This window comes from Pollicipes pollicipes, unplaced genomic scaffold (assembly GCF_011947565.3).
Source record: "Pollicipes pollicipes isolate AB1234 unplaced genomic scaffold, Ppol_2.1 Scaffold_4740;HRSCAF=5597_pilon_pilon_pilon, whole genome shotgun sequence".
Lineage (NCBI taxonomy): Eukaryota > Metazoa > Arthropoda > Thecostraca > Pollicipedomorpha > Pollicipedidae > Pollicipes > Pollicipes pollicipes.
In genome coordinates this window covers 17,420,976-17,440,827 of record NW_023596545.1, presented here as the reverse complement: position 1 = coordinate 17,440,827, position 19,852 = coordinate 17,420,976, and the positions used below count along the sequence as shown (strand labels likewise).

The 19,852-nt window shown below is 55.0% G+C and overlaps 1 protein-coding gene across 1 annotated transcript in view; it reads left to right on the top strand.

The window, feature by feature from the left end:
* The first annotated feature begins 4,724 nt into the window (after window positions 1–4,724).
* The window catches only part of LOC119098006 (uncharacterized), a 56,759-nt gene continuing 41,631 nt past the window's right edge, over window positions 4,725–19,852 (top strand). Inside the window, exons 1-6 of the mRNA XM_037220937.1 lie at window positions 4,725–4,951; window positions 6,411–6,568; window positions 13,829–14,031; window positions 14,477–14,655; window positions 15,124–15,371; window positions 16,561–16,782. Coding sequence (XP_037076832.1) covers window positions 4,762–4,951; window positions 6,411–6,568; window positions 13,829–14,031; window positions 14,477–14,655; window positions 15,124–15,371; window positions 16,561–16,782 — 1,200 coding nt within the window. The 5' untranslated portion in view covers window positions 4,725–4,761. The remainder of the gene's footprint in view (window positions 4,952–6,410; window positions 6,569–13,828; window positions 14,032–14,476; window positions 14,656–15,123; window positions 15,372–16,560; window positions 16,783–19,852) is intronic.

Genomic DNA, 19,852 nt, shown 5'->3' with positions numbered 1-19,852 from the left:
TGGCGAACGCACGGAGACTGCCACCGCGTCTATCACTCTTGTTGCTCCAGGGATTGCAAGCGCAAAGTCTAAAGCGTTTTGACGCAACTTGTTGCACTAGTCGATTCTGTAAAAGAATGAACGTTCTCAAGCAAACATTGGTTGATTTTTAAATGTTTTAATTCATTTCCAACTACTATTTTTAAGACTTATGAGACCCTTTATTTTTAGCGTGTACGGGGCCCGTTGAGTAGATTTCAAGGGCACATTTTCGTTCCCGGTGACGTGCTGAAGGCCATTCCATCATAGCGCGGGGCGGCTTCCGGTTGTCATTCTGGCGACACAGGGGCATATCACATTTGTCCTCTCCCTGACGCGAGAGGTCTTCTGACCCGCACAGTTCACACCGAATGGACTTCGAAACCCCCACTGATCTTGAGTTGGTCTTGCTTCGACCAATGCAAGAGGCCCTCTGGCATTTGGGGTTCCGACCCTGTTCCGCAAATGTTCCCATGGCCGACTCGAGACCCTTGTTGACGCAGGACACGCTGTTAGGCACCGCGGGCCCTGACCGACACATTCGTCGGGGCCACCACATTGTTGCGGTGGCCCCGACGAATGCAAATCGCGGACCCGGCCTTGTCCCTGCTTAAGAAGTTGGCCCCAGAGCTCAAACCGAAACGAGCTGGCTGTTGGTTGATGATTTGTACCCGAAATAGAGGAACACACTGTCTCGGGGTACCCAATCGGTGCAAAAGGCCGTCTGATATTTTAGATCACTACCCTACGGACCGCGATTCTTTATGTGACTCACAGCCAGTCCTTCAGGCCCTTATGCACTCCAACCGGGACCCTTGACCTTTGGTCTCAAGGAACTCCGACCCCTTTTCGGGCCACCTTAAACCTGGTCGACTCGAGGTCACTTGCCGACAAAGGACTCCTGTTAGGCACTGGGAGCTCCTGACCGACACAGTAGCCGCTTATTGTATGAGAAACCCTGAACATTGCAAATCGCGAGTCCGGTCCTGTTCTTGTTTGGGAAATGGGACCCCAGGGCTCAGACCGATACAGGCTGACTGACTTTTTGCTGACACCCTATATAACAGGGATAGATGGTTCCTATAAGGGGGTTCTAATGAATGCTCTCTGAATGGCGTCTCAGGTCACGCCACTGCGGGTTGGGCGCTGGCCTGGATTCAATCGGACCCTTGATCTTTGGTCCCGGTAGGCTTTTTGAGTCCTCTTCAGGCCCCCTCAAACACAGCTGCTGGAGACGCGGTCTACGTGCCAATATAAAACCCCTGGTGTATAGAACACTGTGCCTTGCTTGTGCTTGAGAAACAGACTCCAGGGTTCAAATCGACACGGAGCCGACTGTTCGGTGCTCGTGGTCTCTGGCTAAAATATAGGCCCGCACTGTCCCACGGGTCCCTTATCGATGGAAGAGGCCCTTCGACTGACACTTGAGACCACAGCCCTGCAGGCGGGGAGCCCGTCCTTATTGAAAGCTACGAACCTTCGGCCCTTTCAGTCTTCCATTCGCGCCCTTGCTTTTTGGCCCCCAGGAGCCCTTTGGTACCTTTTCGGGCCTCCTAAAACAAAGCTCGTGACTGACCCGGGGCCACTTGCGGGCACATGCTTCCTGATAGGCACAACGGGCCGCTGACCGACACAGCGGGCCCGTCATTGCTTCAAAGACTCAACCCAAGGCAATTCGAAGGCCCCGGCCTTGCTCCTCCTTGGGAAATGGGCCCGCAGGCTTCAGACCGACACCGAGCTAGCTGATCGGTGTTGGTGGTCTCTGGCCGACTAGACGCCCACGTTGTCCTAGGGGTCCTCGATAGGTGTAAGGAGCCCTTTGGTCGATATTTCAGGTTATAGTCCTGCGGGTCGGGGTCTTTTATGTGACCCACAGGCAGCTCTTCGGGCTCTTATGTCCCCCATCAGGCCCTTGCTCGTCGCCTTCGGTAGGGCCCCGGAACTTCTTCGAGCCTCATTGAACACCCTCCTTGCCCTTGATCGACTCGGGCCCCATGCCAACAATGGGCCTCATGCTAGGCATTGCGGGTTCCTGACAGACCCTGGGGCCCCAGACCAATGAAAATCGCTGGCCACGGCATTTTCCTTGTTTGGGAGATGAGCCCTCAAGCACATCGCCGGTACTGACCGACATATATGCCCTTATTGACCCAGTGGTCCTCCGATCGGCTCAGGGCGCTCTGGCTGGCATTGGAGTGTTCGGCATTGTGGGCCAGGCCCCTGAATACGACTTCGGGTCGGCTTTCCGGGTCATTCAAGCGTTCAAATCGGGCCCTTAATTGTCGAGCCCCTCGAAACTTAAGGGGGCACGCGGCATGCGTGCCCCCGTGCCCCCCGCCTGCCTGCGCCACTGATCCTGAGTTCTTATACTGACAGTTATCGACCGCCAAAATACCAAGAGGTAGTGGTAAGAGACGTTAACCAGCGTTGGTTGCATTGTCAGTGCTAGATGCGTTATACTGTGCTTCAGGATCGCACTGCAGATAACCGTTCGGATAAGCGCAGTGTCGATCCACCGCATAGTGCTGGACTTTTGGTAACTTTGGCAATCCGTGGTAAACCAACGTTTTGTGCAGGAAGGGTAGAGTATGGCCGAACTGTATTAAACTGGGTCAGATGTTGACCATTTCACAACAATAATTGTGAAAAATTGTCTCAATACCAACGCTGTAATCAGCCTAGTAGTAGCGTTCGTAACGTTCTAATAATAAAGTAAAAAAGGACGTTCTAACAATATACTTAGTAACACAATATGAGCAAAGCCAATGCAGTGACGGACACGTAATGGCGAATGTCGGATACGGTCTCTGCGGCCCACAGCGGGTCTCCAGCGCGTCAACGGTGGCCGCTTGCACGGCATTGTCCCGGGTTCGACGGCCGCGGGGTGTGGCCAGGACCGGAAGCGGCTGGGACGGCACTGCGGGTCAGGCCCGCCGGCGCTGACCACAGCGGGGGGGAGGCCCCAGGAGTGGCCACAGCGGGGGACGCCGACAGTCCGACTGCGGGTCAGGCCCGCCGGCGCTGACCACAGCGGGGGGGAGGCCCCAGGAGTGGCCACAGCGGGGAACGCCGACAGTCCGGCTCCGGGTGAGGCCCGCCGGCGCTGACCACAGCGGGGGGGAGGCCCCAGGAGTGGCCACAGCGGGGGACGCCGACAGTCCGACTGCGGGTCAGGCCCGCCGGCGCTGACCACAGCGGGGGACGCCGACAGTCCGACTGCGGGTCAGGCCCGCCGGTGCTGACCACAGCGGGGGGAAGCCCCAGGAGTGGCCACAGCGGGGAACGCCGACAGTCCGGCTCCGGGTGAGGCCCGCCGGCGCTGACCACAGCGGGGGGAAGCCCCAGGAGTGGCCACAGCGGGGGACGCCGACAGTCCGGCTCCGGGTGAGGCCCGCCGGCGCTGACCACAGCGGGGGAAAGCCCCAGGAGTGGCCACAGCGGGGGACGCCGACAGTCCGACTGCGGGTCAGGCCCGCCGGCGCTGACCACAGCGGGGGGAAGCCCCAGGAGTGGCCACAGCGGGGAACGCCGACAGTCCGACTGCGGGTCAGGCCCGCCGGCGCTGACCACAGCGGGGGGAAGGCCCCAGGAGTGGCCACAGCGGGGGACGCCGACAGTCCGGCTCCGGGTGAGGCCCGCCGGCGCTGACCACAGCGGGGGGAAGCCCCAGGAGTGGCCACAGCGGGGGACGCCGACAGTCCGACTGCGGGTCAGGCCCGCCGGCGCTGACCACAGCGGGGGACGCCGATAGTCCAGCTGCGGGTCAAGCCCGCCGGCGCTGACCACAGCGTGGGGGAGGCCCCAGGAGTGGCCACGGCGGGGGACGCCGACAGTCCGGCTCCGGGTGAGGCCCGCCGGCGCTGCCCCAGCGTGGGGGAGGCCCCAGGAGTGACCACAGCGGGGGACGCCGACAGTTCGGCTGCGGGTCAGGCCCAGAGCGTGCATGCCCAGGGGTGCGACGCCACGCTCAGACAGACCGGATTTGTTTTTTTACCTACGCAGCAATGTTGCGTTGGAACCTCGGGTTGCCGAACGGAAATGTAATGCGATACCACGCCAAGGAATAATTCATGTTGGAGTTGGATGGAACGGCACGAAACGAAGTGGAACGTAGAAGAACCGAACTTATTGGACCGCGATGGAAACCCTGGCATTGTCAAGCACAAAGGTCTGTGTTGTGTAAACCCGGATAACGCTTGCTGATTTAAAGTTTGCTTATTGATTGCGTAGGTTTTACCCGAAGCGGAGGAAGCCGTCTATGACAATGAAGACATCAGTCACTGAAGCTTCTTTGGTTTGAGGTAGGAAGAAGATATGGCTCTTTACAAAGCTTTTGCTGGGGACAACGTGCCGGGTATTTGCCACATTTCATCAACCATGGTTCCGACGCATCTAAATGTGGCGCAAATCATGGAGTAAAGCAATGTGCACCTGTGTACATCATAACTCTTCCGTGCGAGCGCGCGTTACTGACATCGCGGCCTTACCACCCAACTGACTCCACGCAACGGTCCCACGTTTCCAACCAGTGTCGCGAGATGGCCTGGGGCCGGTCGCGCCGCTGGCGACACCTCTGCCACTGAGTCACCGGCGCGGCTAGACGCGGTAGGGTCGCGCCAGAGGGGGTGGGGCGGGGGAGTGGGAGGGAGTCGCGCCGGCTGACGGACGCTGACTGCCGGCCCGCCAGTGCGGTGCGAGGCGTCGAGGTCGGCGAACGCCTCCGCTATCATCCTCGCGGCGGCCATGGGCTGCGGCCCGAGCCGCAGCCGGAGCCGGAGCCGGGTCGCGGCCGAGGCTGGGCCTCTGCACCTGACTGGGTCAGGCCTGACCTTCAGCGAACGGCAGCTGCGCAAGCTAAACGAGCGCTTTGCGTGGATCGAAGACCGCTGCAACGCAGCTCTCAACGAGTACTACTCGGCTATGAAGCCACAAGGTAGGGGGCTGGCTGGTGTGGACAGTATCCACAGAGCCAGTGGCCCGTGGGCACGGCCATTGGTCTTTTAGGTCGTTACAACATTGCGAAAATTGTTAATGATAATTTCTCACTACAAAATGAATCCGACTTTTATTTTGATTGTAAGATTTCACGCGAAAACACATTGTGTAACACCCACGACTGACGACCGACGAATCTTGTTCGTGTCACCAGCTGCGTGTGACCCTGCAGCGGGTGAAAGGCCGCTGCGAGTGAGCACCGTTGATCACTATCTAGACTGCAAGCTGAAGGCAAATGGCAAGCGTAGCTTGTGACCTAACCCCGGTCATGCCCTGTCCTCTGGTAACGGTGACCCATGACCTGTCCCTATGACGTACGAGCGACTACGCCGGTGCCTGGGTGACCTCACCGCACACCCGTGACACCTCAGTCGATCAACGTGTTAAATAACACGTTGATTGACACGTTGACACGTAACACGTTGCAAACCTGAGCACGTTCGCGAATTCGGCATGGGTTTTAATCAGTGGTGAGATGATACTCATGCGACGACTGACTTTTTGCTCAGTCTATTGGTGCTACTCCTTGCCTTGACAGACCACTGAAATATGTACGCAAATTTAAGACCTGGCTTATACTCCACCCTGCTATGCCGGTAATGAGGCGCCCATCCAGATAAGGAGCACTTCCTGCCAGCCTGGGACAGTTGACATGCTGTTCCTCGATATCGTGGAAATTGTTCTGGTCCAATTTAAGTCAATGACATAGCACCTGTGTGTGATGTACATAGTGAGTGTGTCACATGGACGATGACATTACCAAACACTGGATGTCGTCGGTGTCGCATGATATCGCACTGACTATGGAATAGCCTTGCATTTTCAACAGTCATATGGCTCAGTTTCGGCCAGACAATAACTGCTCTCAGTTTTTGGACCACCACGCTGCAAACGTTGCAAGGATTATATACATTCATCGTTTAAGTGACATTGCTCAAAATTTTGTCAGTGCACGTTCTGGACCACACGCTCCAGCCAGTACGGATGGTTTATTTGCCATTGGCTTGTTCTGTTTGTCATTGCCGCCCCGGCCATATCATCACCTGGCCTGTCCTGTGACCTAACTACCTGCAAACTGATCTGCAGTTGACCTCAACTATCCGTCTCGATAACGCGGTTGGTTAGAGCGCTTGCCTTCGTTTACCGGCTCGTGGTAGCGGCCGCGCTAAAATTCGGCTGATATCAAAGGACGGGATTGACCATACCAAGCGACCAACATCGTGTTTGGAAGGATAAATGAATTATTGGTGGCCTGACCCATGCCTCCGCCACATCCGGCTCATCCTGAGCTCTCTGTCTGTCTGTCTGTCTTTCTGTCTGTCTGTCGGCCTAATGGCCTGTGAACTGACCAAAAACAAAAGCGGACCTCGCCCGGAGCCTGACCTGCCGGGCCGCAGGCGGCGGGCCCGGTCTGCAGCAGCTGGACGCCGTCGGCACGATGGAAGCGGCCGTCGAAAGGCTGGTGCAGCGCGTGATCGCCACGGTGGGCGCGCGCGATCCCCGCTTCGCCTCTTGCTTCCTGCTCAGCGTCGGCAGCTCGTACGAGCACTACAAGGTGGGTCGAGCTGACGCCGAGCTGGCGGGCGGCAGCCGCGAACGCCAGCTTAACGCGCGCGCACATATGGATGTGAAGTGGGCCCGTCCTAGAGAATGGGCCTCTGTCAGAAGCCTTCATGGGACCCCTGTGTAAGAACTGCATACCTTTATAATGCTATTCTTATGTTTTCTCAAGCCCTCTTGATTTAGTTGGCTTTCGTGAGCTTGTGACCTTGATCGCGTTTCGGGCGCACTTGACCTCATGCTTCTCCTCGATGGCTGAGGGCTGGCACCTGCTAAAAGAGGATCGGGCGTCCACTTGTCTCCCTCGACAGCACCGCCAGCAAACAGGGCTGTTGTTGACCCTCACTGGCGTGGCGGGGGTTGGACCCGCCAGCGACAGGATAGAGTGAGACCGAAGCAGCATGCACCAGTTGTTGTGATTACATCTCTGGCGTTATCAGCCTAGGAGAGGTACATTCGTGATGTGCTGATGCATAGGGAAGACAGGTGAATACCGATGAAATTATTGCCACCAGCTTTAGTCAGATTCCTGCTGCCGTCGTCAGGGCCGCAGTCAGAGGGGAGGGCAGGCTTAGGTCCGACGTTTTTATTTTGACGTTATAGACGGGTTTTCGGGTTCTCATATGATGGGTATTTGCTAAGCTTCTCCCCCTACCCTTGTCTCACAAAACAAATACTGACCGTGGTCCTGGCTGTCACTGCAGCGATTCGAAACATTGCAGTTTTGCAGGTGCTGAACCTTAGCCCATGGATGGGGCTTGTTACAGCGACCACAGGTCCACATAGGCAGAACACGCAACGTGTATTTATGCACGTTTCTCTGTGAGAAATAGCCAGCACTGTCAACTTTTATTACTGGCTCATTTGGGCTGTGGCATTGAATTTACGTGCTAGAAATCAGCTTTACACCTTAAGGAATCCAGCATTTGCTTGGTTTACCCATCCAGGTTAACGTGTGGCTTTACTTTTCATGTCGGCCAGGCCAGGTCCATCAGGTCTTGGAAGCAATATGTCTAAATGCTAAACCTATTGAGAACAATAAACTTGATGAAAGTAAAACAGGAGTTGAGCTCCCGAGTTTTTGGCATCAGTAGTTCAGCATTTCTATGCTGACATTATCAACCTTTAATGTGCCAGGCGACACCAGTTTAAAGACGTTATCAAGCAAACATTAGTTGTGTTAGTCAATATTCAAGGTTTCAAGTTGTGTTTTTACTTTGAGCAATCAAAGTTAAGAAACGTTAAGTAAACGATTACATTTGAAAGCACATGAAGTTACGAGATGCTCGGAATCTGTGAAGACATTTTCTCTAAAGAGATCTTTGAATAATGAATAACGCAAGCTCCTGCGAGGACCTGAATACCCGGGATGCCTGTAAGGATCGTATAGGTTTGTGGTGTCTGATGTTTGCTAAGCCATTTTCTAACCCAGTGCTCGGCATGTGTCAACGTAACCTTCGACTCAGCCGTCCGTTTTTCGCGCAACCCTTAGCGTAGGCCCGTGACCGGGTGGTGGGATGTGGGAGCTTGGATCATTTATTTACTTGATATATTTCTAGTGGCATTGTTTGCACAGATTCCAAACATTTTCTCCATTCACTTGTTTTGGTTTGAAATACAAACGTTTACTTTACCTTGTTTAACCCTGCTCACTTGCTAGCGCTTTAGTTCACTCGTGATCAAACTTGAGACCTTGAATATAAACGAAATTAGAAAAGAGCCTCGAGCATTGATAACGAAACCAGTACTTCCTAGTATAGTGAGACTTAATAATCATATAACTTCAGCAAAAAATCATAGACTCACAATCAATGTAAGCTATAAAACTACCATTTTTGGGCGCAATGCGTACCAAATATAGGGCAAATCATCCAGTGCGCGAAAGTTGTCCAGAATGTTCCTATGTCAGATAAGGCCACCATATGCCATTGACCTTGACCAATTTGTGAAATGACATCAAACCTATTAAAAACCTGTTTGTTCGGGAGCTACCATTTCACACCAGTCTAGTACAATGAAGACCACCAGTGGCTGGGAGCTAGGAGTGCTAGCTGCTATCCAAGTGAATACTACTTGAGCTGTGGGGTTCTTCCAGCTGACCTTGCCCGACCCGGGCCAACTGTCGCGCTTTCTACATGCTTATGTCGCTGCATGCGCTGACGGCAGCTTAAGACAGATATGGCTATGGTAAGTGCAACGATTTATTGGTTGTGATCATGTGCATTTTTGAGATTTTGCCCCTAGGCGGGGATTTAGTGCAGCATCGCAGCCGGGAGAAAGGAAATCTCCACATCTAAATAGCACGGAGGGCATGCGAACTGGAAAAAAGGCTGCGCAGCACGGGCCGACGCCGGGACCAAATCACTGAGACGACGTTGCAACGACACGAGACAAATGCATTGCGACGGAAACAAATGGCGACCGAACTGGCAAACGTGCGGGTCGACTTGGGCAACCGGTCTCGTACCATAGAGTGCAGGCATGGATCCACCCGTCCTGGAATATTGTTAAGGATGATGCCAGCTTGACTCAGGTCAACATTGTTATGTTTGATGTCAGTTTTCGGCGCCTGACTAGATGAACACGCAAGACCAACCAACGGCATGGCGTACAGGGATGCTCAGTCTACGATTTGCTAGGCTGCCCCAACACTGCAAACAGTAGGTGAGCAAGAGATAGAGTTGGTTATGTTTAATGCCACCTTTCCTGAAAGCTGGCCCAGGTCCAATGCACCGTGGCCTGAACAGAGAGTTCAGGTGATAGAAGCACTACCGGCTTCCAGCCCAGTCCCTGCGACAACATCCAGAGTATTTGGCTTGCTCGATACTTCGTTCACGTTCATCAAAACCGTACATTATGACAAAGTCATCGATTCCTTCAACGGAACCCCCCAGGCCTGACCAGACCCATACACATCCAGTTTTCATAGAATGTCATTGGTACATGCATGTATTGACCAATATCTCCACAAATTCATTGTTGCCATTTCCGAGTCAATACATGTACTAATCCTGGCGGCGAACTTCAGTTAGTTTATATACCATTTACATACGAGCATGCAATTTTTGACAGAGAAAAGTACCTAGGCTGCACGATTTGCACAATCCGCCTGTAACCAATCCATCACACCTGCTCATAAATGCATCGCCGACGCCAGGGCCCTACCATTTGGCCGTGGACGACTCCACGTGCAAGTGGTGCGGCACACGAGTGACCAGTGGGCGAGCTCAGTTCAGACGCGCGGAGTCTGTAACAGAAGACTTTCAGAGCCTCGCGTAGGTCGAGTAAACACATAAGAACACAGGACAGAGGCACGGAGACTTTCTGGCGCCGTGGGCGGCCATGGTAGCTGATGCAGAGCTAGAGAGGCACGCTTGGACAAAAGTTCGCTAATTTTGAGCCACCCGAGCGTTTTCGGGGTCGGATATATGTGATCAGGTTTCTTGGCTCCACTAATATTTCCGGCTACGGCCGGTGCCACGGATTTTCGGGTGGGGGCAGGGGGTAGCTTTTCCAAAAAGAGCTCTTAGCAAAAAGGTCCCATCCCAGCCTGCAATTCTACAATATAATATGGTGTATACGTACATGGATTCCGTTTTGCTCATTCCCGCAGCCACTACCACGCATTTCCGAGCTCGAAATGATCCATGTAGAAGTGGCACAGCTTCATTTTGTGTTCAGCTCAGTTTTATTAGGACTCCTAAGTGGCTTGAGTGACCGTTGCCTTATAGGTATATGTAATACAACATGAAAACATGGATTGCACAGCATACCGAATTTAACACCCGACTTCAAAGGGTTCGTCAATTGACGTCGCATCCCACTCCCGCTTGAATGCGTGTAACTTTTGTCCAGTTTCGCAGAGTCTCCTGACGCAGCATTGCACCAGTCACCTATCGCGGTAGGCTGATACACGACTTCGTGGCAAGCCAAACTATTGCCCATTCCAAACTGATACCCATGACATTACCTAGCGTAAGGAGCTCTATAGCTGGTATGTAGGTGGTAGGTAACACCCTTGTGGCAGACCATTTCATCAATGGCACGCCGTGTCCCAGCATATCTCCCGAAACATAAACGGATGGCGATGTCATCTGTCTTGATCTGACCTGTCGTGATGTTATAAAGAACCATTCTTAACCATTAATTTCATCACGATGTTTTCCTTCATGATGAGCGGTCATTTGACAACAAAATATATGGGCCTGATATGGCCGTCAGAAAGGCGAGATCAAAAGTGATACGCCGATAGACAGGTAGTTTCCATTCTGGATCAGATTTAGGCAGGTGCTCGTGCACGTTAGTCAGATTTGGGTAAGCCATCACGACGCAATGCGTTTCCTGTATTCACTGGTCCACACATGGTGCGATTTCCAGGTAGCGCCATTAGAACGCTGGCCACGTCACCACCAGATGCTCGTTTCGGCCGGCCGGTCTGTTTGCCTTCATCGGGAGGTGTTTGTTCCCTGCCGGCGCGATTCGTTTGCAGACTTTTGCGCCACCCTTCGCGTCGCACAATGTACCGGGAACAGAGCTGAAGGTCAGCCGCATTGTTGGGTCCGTTCGGCTCCGGACCCGGGCCGCCACGTTCGGGGTACGTGCCTCCAGCCCCGCCCCCGCTATGGGTGACCCCGGCGCGTGCTGCGCGCGAGCCGAACCACGTTACATGCCCATGTGTGGCGTGGCTCGTGACCGTTTAAGTGCGGTCGGCGGATGGGGGGGACACGTGTGGTGTAGTTAACTGCCTCGGCGATATTTTCATAAGGCTTGAGGCGTATTACTGAGGCCTAGCAATTCAAACCTGGGTAACGCAGTGCGTGGCCGCGGTGGTGCGTGCGTGGCCAGCTGTAAAGCAGAATAGAAATGTCCAATACAAACACGCCTTCGTCTCGGTGAAATAGTTTTTGGTGCCGCATCACTACAGCCACGGAGTCTCCTCCACACGTCACCTGTCTTCATGCAAGGTCCCTCCACACACCTAAATATCCGCTGCGCCAATGTGTGACGCACGCTATGCGTGAAACAGCCAGTCCAGCTATTGCACTCGACAGCGGGTGGCTAACTACACACGGAAACAGATACGAGCATCACCGCAATCACATATTGCCGTCTCAGCCGATCGTGTCAGTCTTTTTTAGCTTCAACCCTCGGCTCCAAAGGCCCAGCGGTGCGCCCGACCACGCTCCGCGGCGGGGAGCGCCGGCCCGAACACACCCCGCGCCGGGGACCGCCGGCCCGAACACGCTTCGCGCTGGGACCGCCGGCCCGAACACGCTCCGCGGCGGGGACCGCCGGCCCGAACACGCTTCGCGCTGGGACCGCCGGCCCGAACACGCTCCGCGGCGGGGACCGCCGGCGCAAACTGGCAAAGGCTCAGTGACAATGTGTAATGGGTGGTAGGCCAGCAAATATGCACAACATTTTGAACATGTGAAAATGGGGTATGTTGCTGTGACAGACTTTTAAGCAAATGAAACCAAACTATGGTAATGAACGCAAAAAATGGGCGGATATCACACATTGTGAACTGGGCCCTACGTCTGTGTCACTTTCCTGGCAGCATCTTACCCCGCTTAGGTGCCAGCCAGTTCTTTTCGAAAATATGTTTCCAACGCGACGCGCATCTGCATGGTGCAGTCGGCTTTACGTCGTTATCTGCATGGTGCAGTCGGCTTCACGTCGTTATCTGCATGGTGCAGTCAGCTTCACGTCGTTATCTGCATGGTGCAGTCGGCTTCACGTCGTTATCTGCTTGAGTAGTCCAGGTCAAACACAAGTCCGGGAAACGCCTCAAAATCTTTGAATCTTATCTTTGAGCTCGAGCGCACATGCGCGGTTGTGCGCATCGATTTGCTTTTTTACCGACACTTATGCCGGTTCTTTTTCGATTTGAAGTGTTGATCCAGTTTCGCTGAGACATCCCCCCCCCCCCCCATTACCACCACCCTTACAGAGTCGTGAGCCGGGTTTCTCCAGGCCTTTTAGCGACCTTTGTCAGTCGACGAATTTCGTGTTTTCCACATTCAAGAAATGAGACACGTGTGCACGCACTGATGGCGCCCCGCCGGTCAGGTTCCGTCCCAAATTTGATGCGGTGATGCGGCCCCGCTAACAGCCGCGCGTCAAATTTCACGTGGCCAGCTGACATCAGCGTTGGTCCGTGACGCCATTTGTGCATGACGGACGAGAGAACGTTACGAAGAGCTATTTTAAAAACATAAAAACAATCACAATATTTTGAGGCTTTCCTTAACACATTTATACCACTCTTTGCGAAATCTCTGTTACCAGCCGTATGCTCGCAAATTGTATCCGCCCCACGAAGACCGCTACTCCAGACCACTCAGCTCATGACTCAGTGCCTCAGGGAATGAAATATGCCCATTTCTTCGCAGTCTGAAAATACGTCCTGTTAAAACAATGCCTCAAAAGTTATATCCGTAGTGGTATGTAAACACCGGCACAATCAATGCTTTTGCCAACATAAGCTGCCTCTAGAATAGAAGGTCTAAGCTTAAATCGCTAGAGCAGTGACTTGTCGAGAATGTCGAGTTTCAGTCTGTTGAACCAACGTTAGACTAGGCTGGGTGGAACATTTTGCATTCGGCATAAGAACTTGCGTAGCAATGCAGCTTATCACTTCAATTTTTCCAACACCCGACGTCTCGTAGTCTCTCTCCACGATTAACCGCTATATAGATAAGACGGTACCAATAACCTTATTCCTCGTGTATTTTTATCAGGCACAACACATGCGACACGACAATATCCCAGTTGGCATAATGTCGTGTCGTATGGCTCCAACAATAGCATTTGATCTTACGAGGTCTCAAAGGATCTGCTGTGAACAGTAAACAAACAGAACAGTTACCCGCCCTGGTTTTCAGTGACTTGCAGTGACCGGAACCAGTTCTCCCCGAATTTCCTGCAATGGCTTCCAGTTAACTTCAGTGGTCAGGAGTGCTCTTCAGTTAACTTCAGTGGTCCGGAGTGCCCTTCAGTCAAACTTCAGTGGTCCGGAGTGCTCTTCAGTTAACTTCAGTGGTCCAGAGTGCTCTTCAGTCAACTTCGGTGGTCCGGAGTGTTCTTCAGTCAACTTCAGTGGTCCGGAGTGCTCTTCAGTTAACTTCTGTGATCCGGAGTGCTCTTCAGTTAACTTCAGTGGTCAGAAGTGCTCTTCAGTTAACTTCAGTGACCGTCAGAAGTTATCAGTGACCTGCAGTCACCTGCATTGGCTCGTGCGTGTCGGCGGCAGGTGAACGAGCCGGACGAGTACGACTACATGGTGCGGCTGGACGGTCTGTCGTGGCCGCCGCTGTACCCGGGCGACGCCGCTGAGCCGCCCTGCCAGCTGCTCGAGGACAACGGCACTCCAGACGGGTTCGGCCGCCTCCTGCTCTCACCAGACAGCCGGCAACTCTGGGCCGAGTTCGTCGACAGCGAAGGTCTGCTGAAGCGGTGGGTGGACGTGCCTTGACTCCTGGCCGAGCCTGGCGCACGGCACGGAGCGAAGGCGAGGGCAGCGCACGGTAGCCCTCAGTGCCTTTATGTGGATAGCGTGGGTTCGTTGGTGCTTGGTATTGTCTTAACAGAGAATGCCTGTTGGATAAGGTTAGAAGTCCAGTGGGTATGTGATGTCGTTGTATCTGGTTAGAGGTCCAATGGTACATGCTATCCGTTAGATAAGGTTAGAGGTCCAGTAGCATATAATGTCAATATTGCTAGACCGCGACGTGGTACAGATGCATAGTGAAAGTAAAAAACGAATCAGTTGAAGGCTAAAATGCCACCCACGCTAACTGAACTGCTACACGGTATAAAGGTGATAATGCATCGCGTGAAGCAGGTGCACGGTGGGTTCATCATGTCATCGGTAGTTCTTTGACGCGTCCAGCACGTTCAGGGACAAGCTACGAGACTGCTTCCTGTCCCTGGTGCGAGAGGCGGTGGCCGAGCCGATCTCGAACATGCGGGATATCCAGGAGGCATCACTGTGCGGCTGCTCCGGCAAGATCGTGGACGTGGGTGTTCTGCACTATATCCTGCAGCTGCCCCCCGAACAGCGAATCTTTCTGGCGATTGGTCAGTCGTAGGAGAGAGAGAGAGAGAGAGAGAGAGAGAGAGAGAGAGAGAGAGAGAGAGAAGATAGAGAGAGAGAGGAGAGAGAGAGGAGAGAGAGCGAGAGATAGAGATAGAGAGAGAGGGAGAAGAGATAGAGAGGATAGATAGGAGGAGAAAGAGAGAGAGAGAGAGAAGAAGAGAGAGAGAGCATAGAAGAGAGAGGAGAGAGAGAGAGAGAGTCGGAGAGGGGGGGGGAAGGGAGAGAGGGGGGGGGGTAGGAGGGGAAGAAGAGAGAAAGGGCTTGAGATAAAGATAGAAAGAGGAAAGGAGACATGCAAGTGACAAAAAATGCACGTGTGTACAGAGGAAGCAACGAGGTACGTCATTCACAGACATGGACATCGCATTCGTACTACTGCTACTACTCAGCGGGCCAGCTTCGCCACCCGCTGGTCCGATCCCCTGACATCGGCCCTCTGTGTCGCGCAGGTAACGCCAGGAGCGATCTGTTCCCCGACCCGCGCCAGCTGAACATTACCGTCACCTGCGACGGTCCGTCGGTGAAGCTGGCCGTCGAGTTTCCGGGCGGAGTCGACGGCCGCTCGCCGCCGACGCACGTGTCTGTGGACCTGACGCTGGCCGTCGGACTGCAGGGCTGGCCGGAGCGCGCCGACTTCCCCGCCCGGGTGCCACTTTGCAACATTGACGCCCTGCTCTTTCATCGCGCTGCCTGCAAGGTGGGCGCCTTCTGGCCTTGCCTACGGGATGGCGTGTGCCCTGGGCCCACGAGGTGTTGTCTCCGCTTGTGGATAGGTATATGCACCGCTGGTCTATCTAGTTTCCCGCCCTGTCTTCCAACATGGCGAGTCGCACCGTCCAGCTGTGATGCGTCCTGCTTTCTACACTGATATGTTCTGCCTATAACCATTGCGACGTCGTTCCGCTGCGACACTTCACCTGCCCTGTGCTTTTTTCTCAACGAGTTTCTCTACTCAGTAGTAGGAAGCTGCTTGGCCACACATTCGAAATATCTCCCTCTCCATTCGCTCCTGCCAGACACGGTGTAGATCAGTTTTCCTACCGCTGCAACCCGCCTCCTCTCCATTCAGGGATCATACAAACGGCCTCATCTCCACCCAGGGGTCATACAAACAGCGCTGGCGGGACGTAGCGCCCCGTCCGCGGCAGCCGAGGACAAACAGGTCACGTGACGTCACACGCCAGGCGGTCGTGATCAGTTATTGTTGGTCACGGATGCCGGGCCGCAGGTCCTGCCGACTCACGTGACCGAAGGGGCTTTAGTGGCGCGCCGGGGGGGGGGGGGGGGGGGGGAGAAGGACGCATGGCACTGCCACCCGGACAGGCTGCAGTGTCCGGGCAGCGGCCGCCGTCCGGTAAAGTACCTGTATCCGGGCTGGGTCACGGTTTCATATCGAACGGACATTTCACACGCGGACGGTGTGGTGCGCAACCGTGGAGCTGGTCTGGTTTATAGGAGCACTGCACTGCCACAGGAATCTAGCATTGTCGGGGCTTGAACAGTGTGCACATATCACTCGGACCTGCTCCGAAGGATGAAGCCTATCTAGCCGTTCTCGGAGAAAAATGGCGCTGGTCGAATTTAGCTGCATATGCGTGCCTCGGACGACCGGCCGCTGCCCCGCAAAAGTTTTTGACTTCTAACATTTGCCAGTTTGTTCTGCTCATTGCTAGCCATTTGCGTTTATCTCAACTACGCCTCGAACGCACGCACCAAGTCGACCACTTACACCTGGTGGTTGTCTAAAGCTAGCATGTGTGGCCGACGGCTCTCCATGGCAGTCCGGCGGCTGTCCTGGTGTGCTGTGTGGCATTCTGATGTGTTGCGTGGCATTCTGAATCCGCGCTGTTCGCCTACCTCAAACACCATCGTTCGCCACGGCGCAGGGTTTCTACATGGTGGCGACGGAGCCGCACTGGGGCCAGCCGTGCGCAGATAGGGCCACCGCCTGGCGCGTGAGCATGTCCACGTGCGAGATGGAGCTCAGCACGCACTACTCACACGACTCGGCGCCAGCGGCCGTGCTGCGTGTGCTGAAGATCATCTCCTCCCAGCTGAGCCAGCCGGACACGCTGCTAAGCCATGACCTGCCGCCCACCGAGGTCAAGGTCAGTCGAGGACAGATGGCGACAGGTCGGAGAAGTTAAGCGTACAGTGTTCCGGGTCAGACGAGATCTGGGAAGGTAATGCACTGAGATCACCTTGATAAAGGTCAGGGAGACTGCACAGGGTCCGGGTATGGAAATTCATGGAGGTGTGGTCTAGTGAAGTCGGTCGGCGGGGGGGGGGGGAGGGGCAGCAAAATTGGCACACCAGGATCAAGTTCTGGGAACGAACTTCCGACAAAGACCAAGGTGACTGGAGATTCCAGTAAGTAAAGACGGAAACCTTCACCAGTGGAGGTCAGGGGGTTCCCCTACTATGCCCAGTGAAAGTGACTTGACAACGATCATTTCCGTTGCGCGTACCCACCGATCGCATAGCAGTACCCAACCATGACAAGTTTCACATGGTTTTATGCGCGTTCTGCCCGCACCAGATGCACGTGGGTCACCTCAGACGCCAAGTCGCAGTGGTGGCTGAGGTTTCGCCCTGTGCTTTGGTTGGCGGTTGTCGGCCCAGCATCGGTTCGATGTGAGTCGGTAACGCGGGGCTGGCAGCTCTTGACGACCTCTCGGCGACCGGTCACCGGCAGCATGCACTACAGAGAGTGTGCAGATCCCGCTACTGATGCCCCAGGCGGCCACGGCACCACGCCAGCATCGACCCGACCGCTATGTCAATTCATGTATGATTTCGCACCGCTGACCATATCTGCCATTACAACGACAAAGTCAAACCCAAAACAGCTTTGAGGGGGACCAGCTGGACGCTAGATATCGGCGCGTCAGATCAGTGTACGTCTTGAAAGGCATTCGTCACGGTGCGATGCCACGTGACGTCACATTCGTTACGGTGCGACGGCTCAGCGGCGTTTGATGTCTCGTCTGAGTTTGGCCAGCGCTTGGAAATAAATCACTTGCGTCTGAATGTCACCATAACCTTGACATGAATTATCCGGGTTTTGAAACCGGTCCAGTGAGGGGTTGTAGAGGGACGGGGAGGAGGGCTATGCCGTGACGTGACGCGGAAATCGACAGATGTTCACGTCATTCACACGCGGTGGCACAGGAACGAGAGTACCGCCCCCCACCCAGCGACGTACGCTCTCCTGGAGATACCGCCGCGCACTACACTGTTGGCGCTCCGTCACGGTCGGTAACCGGTCTGCGCCTTATTCGTGTCACGGCTGACTTCAACTCTGTTGCATGAACACTTCGCAACTTCCAACTGTTGCGAAAACAGCTTACTCATCACATACGTGTTCGACAAGAACAACTTGGTGCGCCCCTTCACGAAACAAAGCTGTTGCGTTGTCTCAAAGCATTCCACCGTTCGGCCATCAATGCGCAGTGCAGCGATTGTGACACGTTCGATCAGAGTCGCTTGTCCATGCTTGTCCTTCCACTGGCCCTGCCGGGACAGTATAGAACGTTTCGAAGCTATGCGGTGTCGACAATCGCCGAAGTTCGGATGGCGTCAAGCGTCTGGCGTGCGGCGGAATCAATGGGTTATTGTGGCAGCTGCTGTGCTCACACTCGGTATCTGTCAGCCGCCAGCGCCTTACCCGGAATACACACGCCGGCTGCGACTTCTGGGATCGGTGGCGCCCAGGCTCACAATGACTCAGCTCACGGGCTCAGACAACGTAACTGTCATATACGCAACTGTCATAGCTGACAACATAACGTCTATACATAACTTAATAACTAGGCAAGATGTTCCCATCTCTCTCGGTTGCGTATCCAGCCGATGGATTGACATATATGGAGCACATCTCATTCGGATGCGCATTCTCTACGGTGTTTGGATAGCCAAGCCCCCTTGTCATCTTTACACACTGAATTTACTAGCGCACAAACCGCACACCACGACACCCAAATTCATCGCATTTTCTGCATGCCGCTGCAGATGCTGTCGCGCGTTTCATCGCACTAAAACCGTCATGGGACGACTCCTGCCGCCGCTTACTACCAGGGGGCAAGACGGCCGACCTCTGCCGCCGTGTGGGAGGGTCGGTCTGCTGCCCGTCCGCCGGCCTGCTACCCGTCCCGCAACTCCCCGCCGCCCGTCCGCCGGCCTGCTACCCATCCCGCAACTCCCCGCTGCCCGTCCCGCCTCTCCCCGCTGCCCGTCCGCCGGCCTGCTACCCGTCCCACCTCTCCCCGCTGCCCGTTCCCCCAGTCTGCTACCCGTCCCGCAACTCCCCGCTGCACATACCCCCGGCCTGCTACCCGTCCCACCTCTCCCCGCTGCCCGTCCGCCGGCTTGCTACCCGTCCCACCTCTCCCCGCTGCCCGTTCCCCCAGTCTGCTACCCGTCCCGCAACTCCCCGCTGCACATACCCCCGGCCTGCTACCCGTCCCACCTCTCCCCGCTGCCCGTTCCCCCAGTCTGCTAACCGTCCCGCAACTCCCCGCCGCCCATACCCCCGGCCTGCTACCCGTCTCGCCTTTCCCCGCTGCTCATACCCTCGGCCTGCTACCCGTCTCGCCTCTCCCCGCTGCTCATACCCTCGGCCTGCTACCCGTCCTGCCTCTCCCCGCTACCCATACCCCCGGCCTGCCACCCGTCTCGCCTTTCCCGCCGCTCATACCCTCGGCCTGCTACCCGTCTCGCCTCTCCCGCTGTGCGTATGGTGCGGGGGGGGGGGGGGAAGGGACGTCTGAGACGGGGTCTCCTCGATGTCAATCCGGTAAGAGGCACTAGCAATGTCGCTTCCGTCACATCAGACGATCACAGACCACCAATGCTGTCGGGGGGGGGGGGGGGGGGGGGAGACATCTGAGGTGGGATCTTCTCGCTGTCAGATCGGCAGGAGATATTAACAACATTGCTTCCATCACATGAGACGAACATAGACCATCACCGCTCACTGCACAGCTCTACGCCCGAAATAAAACCGCACCTTTACGACGCCGGATGCCTGGTATTTGTCTGCACCGCTTTCGTAGGTCTTGGGTGCCATGCAAACCTTATTATGTGGACATGCACTTCTTTTACGCTAACGCCTGGCATTTTAATTGTTGGTGCTAATACCAGCTGTGATATCGGTTGCATGTTTGTATCTAAACCCTG